General features: G+C 31.4%; 1 protein-coding gene across 5 annotated transcripts; it reads right to left on the reverse strand.

Annotated features, from left to right (window-relative positions):
• Positions 1 to 550: 550 nt before the first annotated feature.
• LOC109853377 (inositol-3-phosphate synthase 1-A) lies at positions 551 to 7,646 on the reverse strand. 5 transcript variants are annotated; one of them, XM_020425446.1, is made up of 9 exons: positions 6,825 to 7,646; positions 6,658 to 6,755; positions 6,137 to 6,330; positions 5,655 to 5,827; positions 5,259 to 5,526; positions 2,086 to 2,340; positions 1,723 to 1,965; positions 1,440 to 1,548; positions 551 to 1,239 (listed from the first exon to the last, which is right to left on the reverse strand). In XM_020425446.1, the coding sequence occupies exons 3-9, from the start codon at positions 6,263 to 6,265 to the stop codon at positions 860 to 862; spliced, it is 1,557 nt and encodes a 518-aa protein (XP_020281035.1). In that variant the 5' UTR covers positions 6,266 to 6,330; positions 6,658 to 6,755; positions 6,825 to 7,646; the 3' UTR covers positions 551 to 859. The 5 variants fall into 5 exon arrangements, with proteins under 5 accessions (XP_020281035.1, XP_020281039.1, XP_020281038.1 ...); XM_020425450.1 differs by lacking the exon at positions 6,658 to 6,755 and having other exon boundaries at positions 6,137 to 6,322; XM_020425449.1 differs by lacking the exon at positions 6,658 to 6,755 and having other exon boundaries at positions 6,137 to 6,322; positions 6,815 to 7,646.
• Between the last annotated feature and the right edge of the window lie 31 nt (positions 7,647 to 7,677).

Raw genomic sequence — 7,677 nt, forward strand, 5'->3', positions numbered from 1 at the left:
CACGCAAGTTTAAGAAGATTATGATGTACAAATCCGACTTTCCCAATTTACATTAAGTAATGCGAATGCTGGTGATATGTCAACTTTGAAGTTTCATATCTCGGGAATGATTTATGCAAAAGACACAAATAGATATTTTGAAAACGTTTCGACGTTAGCTGCAAGAATGAGATAGAAATACGGCTTCTTCTTCAAAAATGTAAAGCTAACTTTAGAAAAAGATTTTTTTAAGATAATTCCAAGATCAAATATATAAATGATAGCATGTATCTTCTTTGATATCCATTAACTTTGTTTGAAATAAAATTTTCCGTACGTTATATTTTTCGAAATAGGTGCCTGGGGTGATTAAAATAGAACATCTTGTGTGTGTGTACACTTTATACACACACTTGTATAAAGTTAAACACCAATAATTGTTAGTAATATCAACAACTAGCAATTTTCTAAATAATAAATATAAAACCTTGTGGTAAAAAATGTTGATAAAAAAACTTAGTTACAATATTAAAAAACTGTATTAATAATTAATCTATATGTATTATATATTTAAACAAACTATAATTTTGCGCTATTATATAAATAATATCGGAAATCCAGCCAAAATCAAATTTTTCAAATTCTGGTATTCTCTTGTATTTCAGTCTAAATCGGCTTAGTAAAATGATAAGATAGATTTTACAGTATGTTTTATATTGAGTGTTTGACACCAAAAGAAATGTAAACTAAAAACAAAATTTATAGAAATTCTTCTTCCTTTGATAATAAACAAACTAAAAAAATCTTAAATATCACTTAGAACCTTTCTTTGTTCCTTGTATCTAACTTATCTTCCCTCTCACTTTCACCGAATTTTTTTTTAAATTTTGAATGTAATCTTGTGTTCAAGTAACATATTGTTCTCTGGAGGTAGAGACAAACAAGCTCGTAAAATATTTTCAATGGCGGCCCGTTGTCGAAAGAGAGCGTTTACCACTGGCGTTCCGTGAGGTACTAAAGGAGCCTTGCAGAGATACGAAAGAATAGACAGCACGCTATGAAAGCCGAAAAACTCTCCGTCATCGTTAGAATCCACTTTTTTCAAAGTAATACGAGAGCAGAGTTCTGCCAAGATTACAAGATCGAGTATGATGGGAGTTGCCAGAAGCGAATCTTCACAAGTATTGTGAATTACAATAGTGTTGTGACCACCCAACATGATTTCAGAAATATATTCGTCCATGGCTCTTTTGCTGTCACCTAGAAAGCAAAATATATTCTATAGAGACAGAAAGAGAACAATAAAATATTATTGACATACTGATCTGTACATAGAAAATACACAAGATCTTTCTATCTTAATTTTAAACATATTATTGTCAGACTGCATGTTTTAGACACATCGTTATAACATAACAATATAAGTTATCGTAAACAAAATATACAAAATGAAGACTTACCAACATAAGGAACATATTTGATGACAACACAATGATCCGGTTTTTCTCCGGGTTTATAGAGGATTTTGTTAGATTCCACCATATCGTCCACGACATTGCTCTTAGAGATCTGCATATAAAAGTATGAGATACACAATATATAGAATTAAATAAAATATAATAAAAAAATAAGAAGAAAAACTATTGTATATAATTCTTTTTTATAACTGATGCTTTCGCGATGTGTTGACTTTTTTCTTGATAATGTATTTTTTGAGATAACTTTTTTTTAGATAATGTATACCTCTTTTGAGCGAAACTGTTGCGGTGCAGATAAATTATATCCATCGTTGTTTCCTAAATGATTATAACTGACGATCGACACCGGCTTAATGCCAGCTGATACAAGAAAGTCCACGAGTACGGATTTGAGCTTTGTCTGTCCTGACTTGAAGTCGTCACCACCGACAAATGTTTTCTGCCTCTCGGCTAGCTCAAGAGCGCCTGGGACAAAAGTGTTTTGTGGCGATCCGTTGATGTAAGTACACTACAAACATATTTTTCCACAAATAAAAGAATTGTTTAAGTGTGATATTAGCTAACGTAATATGAGAGAAAAATATTGAAAACAAAAAGAAAAAAAATATTATCTTGAAGTTAATCTTACTCCTTCAAGAGCAGCTGCTACAGCAAACATAGTGCTAGGACTAATTTCCAAGTGATTCTCTTTGATTGCTTTCAGAAGGTTGTCGGCAGTGTCGTTGACGCCTGTTATGATTTCAGAAAATCTTTCGGTATTGGCGGTCCATAGAACGATCACCTGGTCCAACTTTTTTGCAGTCTTAAATTCCACGATGTCGTTGCGGATCCAATTAAGCTGTTCGGCTTTAGTACCCATGATGATATTATTTGCTCTCTTGCCCTTCATAAGCAAATGTTTACCAATATTTATTTTAAGTAAAAAATATTTTACAAGATATTAAAACTATGTATTCAAGCGGTACACAATAATTCATAGTTTTTATCTAATATCTATTTATATAAAAATATTTATATGTTACCAATATTAAAAGAAAATAATATAATAATTATCAAAAAAAAAATATATGTATATATTTGCATAATATATATTAAATATAAAATAAGAGAAAAATTAAAGGTACATAAAGCAATTCACTCACTCACTCACTCACTCACTCACTCACTCACTCACTCACTCACTCACTCACTCACTCACTCACTCACTCTCACTCACTCACTCACTCTCACTCACTCACTCACTCTCACTCTCACTCTCACTCTCCACTCTCACTCTCACTCTCACTCTCCACTCTCACTCTCACTCACTCACTCACTCTCACTTTCACTCTCACTCTCACTCTCACTCTCACTCACATTTATAGAGAACGACAATATTAACCAAAATAGAATATTTTCTGTGATAAAAAGTAGAGTTTAATGTATTTTTTGTGTAATTTAAAATTAATTTAAAATTACTTTTTGTCTAATTTGTTTTTGTTTTATATATATTTTTGTTTTAATTACGGTTACAAATTTTGTACTAGAACACACGAAACTAAGTTTGCAAGCTTTCTGTTTCTTGTAAGATTATATATAGAAAATTTAAAGCATTGAAAATTATTGATACCTCTCTCGTTTTCACAGTTGGTACACGTTGTCACCTTCAGTTTTCTTAGGTGGTACTGTATAATGATTTTCCGTCTTGAAAAACTAACAATATAATTTAACTTCTTATGTTAGAAATAATATGTATTATAAAATCTAATCATATAATCTATGAATTTCGATCCATAGAATATTTTTTAATAGTTTACTTACATATAATGATTTTATCTACATCTTTTCTAAAAAAATGTAACAATACATATACATATATACATATTATGTAACAATACATATACAGGATGTCCCATAATTGCCGTACAATTTTTCGTAGGCAGGTAGAAGGAGTAAAACCGAGTCGAAAGTTCCTGAACCATTTTTTGTTTATTATTTAAAATAAAGGAGTAATTATAGAGTAAATTTAATTATTGAGTAAAGAGCCACGCGCGTGGCTCTCTGACGTGCGCCTGGCTAAAGGTCGGCGCTAATTGGCCTAATTTACTCAATAATTACTCCTTTATTTTAAATAATAAACAAAAAATGGTTCAGGAACTTTCGACTCGGTTTTACTCCTACCTGCCTACGAACGATGATAAGGTCTTTATCAGACCCTGTATATATAATAAACAAAAACTTCATAAAATCTTGTGTGTGCGTATATAGAAAAAATGTGTGTAGAGTATTATCATCTTCAGTTTAGTTTTGCACTTATATGTAATTAATTTTTCATCAATTTATCTTTTTAGTAATTAAAATAATAATTAAAGATACAAATGATTTATATATATACAGAGTGTCTGAAAAATGATGACACAGCCGAAGTGGGAAGATAGATTGGGTCAATCTGAACAGAAGTCTAGTAAAAAGAATTTTGTAAAATTCGCAATAGATTTTGAGTTATTAATTAATACATGTGACTCAATGAGCGCGTGAGAAGCAATGGTCCGGACTTAGTAGGCGTTTGTAATTTTCAGTTGTAAAGAAAAATGGCTTACTTTATGCAATCACCTAAGAGATAAAGAAAGCAAAAAGCGAAGCAAATAAGCAAGTGGCTAGTAACACAGCTTCTTGGGATTAGCTGATTTTCACAACTGAAAATCACGCCTACACAGTCCGAACCATGGCTTACCACACGCTCGGATCATATGTATTAATTAATCACTTAATAACTATTGCAAATTTTGCAAAATGGTACATGACTTTTCGATTCAGATTAATCCAATTTACCTTCACACTTCGACTGTGTCAAAATTGTTTAAGACTCCCCGTATATATGTATACGTATATATAATTTAAAACTTTCTTTTAACAGAAAGATAAAGCTTCAAGAACCAGACTATTGTTATTAGTGCATAAATATGTTTTGGTGCGTAAATATATATTTATATTGCAAATGTATTATGTAACTAAAAGTTGAAAAGTACATGTATTTGAATTACACAAAATTGTTATATTAATAACCGAGCCTCCGTGCCAACAACTGTCTTGAAATTTTTCTGTTTAATAATTAACTTTCTCTAAATTTTGATATATAATAATAAATAAAAAGATTTAATTATGCACACGTACAGGTCTAAAGCTTGTAATATATTACACAAAAAACTTGATCAAAATGTATTGATGCATAAAGTAATTGATCAAACACTGTACCCGTGTGTCGCGATTATCTTAGTGATAAAGAAAGAACGTTGCGTTTAATTTTCTATCACACTTTATATACACTTGCACAATTGAAGATTGAAACTAGAGAGTAAAACTGTTGTTTCACTAATTGCAAAGTTCAGATTCAGATATTATTCAGGAGCGCGATAACAATGTATACGATTCTTCACTAGTCACAATAGGTGACATAAAAAGCAAAAAATTGTAAAAATCTGTTTTTATTTATTTCTATACTTTATACAGAATCAAAATAAACATTTCTTCACATGATATAGTTTGGTATGTTAATTGATAATTGAAGATGATAATCGCGTTTTCCAAGAAGAAAAAATAATTGTTTCATGGACATTTTAAGATTAAATAATTGATGTGCAAGTTAAAGAATTGTTACATTTTTGAGAGAAGATAAGTAAAAGATCATTATATGTGAGAAAACTGAAGGCTTTTGTCTCACGAAATTTATGGATTACTTAGATTTTATAATAAATTACTAAAGACTCATATTTCTACATGTTTATCACGGAAAAAATAGAATTCTATCAAAATTATAATTACCTGATTTGAAGCGATGAAATCAGGATAGTATATGCTTTTCCTGGGTTTCATGTGCATCATATAGGGTCGCAACTGTGTTTGCAAGTTTACATCTAGTACTTTGGCACGAGCCATAGCTTCGACAAGGTTCACATCTGAAATGTCCCATCCATCAATTTCAATGTCATTTGGATTCACCATAGGTAGCATGCTGGAGATAGGAACATAAACATCTCCTCTCTTGCTTCTACCTAATCTCACAGTAGATGCTTGTGTCAGAGAACCATACCTGTAAGATAATGAAACAATGAAGCAAGATCTCAACTAAATCATTCAACAGTATTAGTAGTACCCATATGTACAGTTTATTATTTTTTTTAACAGTTCATAATAATTAATCAAATTACTAAAATATACCAGTTTGCAGACTTTAGACCTTCCTTTGTTTCCCATGATAATTTAAGCTTATTTGCCAGTAAAGCTGCTGTCACAGTACTTCCATTGTTACCACCCCATCCTACCAACATTAGACCCAATTTAGGGACTTTTATCATAGTCCTGATCAGCAATTTCATTGATGTAGGTGTCACCTGATTTATGATTTCATATGTAATATAATATATACATATATACACATATTTAAATTATATAACTATAAAAAAATAAAAAAGCATTTAGAAAAAAAATACAAAATATATTGTGGTATATTGACTCACACAAGCATCATTATCAACAGAAAAATAAAAGATACTTAGTTATCTCATGAATTAGGCATAAAAATGAAATATAATTGTTTAAATTTTAAACAAACACAGGCCCAAACATATATGGACTGACTGTTACAACGCGTCGACATACTTGAAACAATTGAATAAAGAGATGGATGTCCGGAATCTTACCGTGTAAGTATCATCATCGCTATCGTTATCTTCAGCTACGGTAGCAGTCTGATATTCGTATTCCGCCTCAATCGAGTCCTCCGAGTATCGCACCTTCGGAGAATCCACGCGCACCTTCAAACTCGCCATCTCTCGGAATACAAGACCGAGAAAATATCAAGCACAAGCTGGAGCTTGTTAGTTAGCCTGAAACACTTTAAAATGTACGATCTTGAGCACGAGTTCGAAAAATTTGATAACTCCGATTCTGCAAACCACTAGTTCCGAAATCGATAGAATTTGTTAAATTTTCAAATTCTCATTACGGTTTTGCATGATTTTTATGTTTACAAAAGTTCACAAGAAATTATCTTTGTTTATTATGCACCTAGACATGGACAGTCTTTAGAAAAATTATCAAGACATACATTTGGATTGTCTCGAAAAAATATTTTGGCACGTCTGGACGCGTGAAGAAAATGACCTTTTACAAATTTTTTAAGAAAATTGCAGAAAAGTGTACGTAAAAAGTCGAAACTAACCGAAATTACACTGATAAATCGATAATTGAACTCGATTCCTCACAGATTCGCAAAATGACACTTTTGAATCAGAATTGAAAGACAAACGCTAAAGTGAGCTGAAAAAAAGAAAGATATAGAAAGAAAAAGAGAGATAGAGATAGCAACACAAATTCACAGTATGTAACCGGATGAATCTTCCAGAGCTTTCCTTCGCTAGCAAAGACTTCTGACGACTGCCGTATGTACTGATGACGAAACGTAAATGCAGCGCAGTTCTAAGCGCACCCGTGGTTAACCGTTCGTCGTTGTCGTCAAATGTCTCGTTAGGGGTCGAAAGGGGGTAACCGATAACGAGGACCTCTCGCGGAAAATTGCGAACTATCCAGAACTACCACAAATCCACGATTCCTTTAACAAATTCTCCTTATCTTTTTTCTTTCAAAGTAATAAAACTGGATAAAACACACGCATCTGCTAAAAGATATTAACGATTCTTTTTAGTTTAATAATTATCATAGAATCCTGTTTTTAGGATTAAAAATGATACAAATAATATACATATAAAGATGCTGTATACAAGGTGTCTAAAGCTTTCTAACACACTGAAATGAGAGTAGGTCATTTGGAACAAAAGTACAATTTTGCAAAATTTGCAATAGGCATTAAGGATTATAAATTATTTTATGTGAGTCAATAAGCGTATGGGAAGCGGTAATCCGGATTCTGTAGGCGTGAATAAGATATATATGATTTTATTTTTAAAAATTGCTTTAAATAACTTACTGTACAGTTTCTTGGCAGCGAGCAACGTGTAGCGCGGCTTCTCAGCTATCAGTTGATATTGATTTATTGATTTCCTTAAAATCATATGATTTTTTTTTTTATATATCTACAGAATCTGAACTATCATTTTCCACATGCTTTTTAATTAATTAATATAAACCAATGACTTAATAACTATTACGAATTTTGCAAAATGATACGTGATTTTTCTTAAATTATATATTTAAAGCTCGTTGAATATTTAAATAAGGAAAT

This window comes from Pseudomyrmex gracilis, unplaced genomic scaffold (assembly GCF_002006095.1).
Source record: "Pseudomyrmex gracilis isolate BER0280 unplaced genomic scaffold, ASM200609v1 scaffold_47, whole genome shotgun sequence".
Lineage (NCBI taxonomy): Eukaryota > Metazoa > Arthropoda > Insecta > Hymenoptera > Formicidae > Pseudomyrmex > Pseudomyrmex gracilis.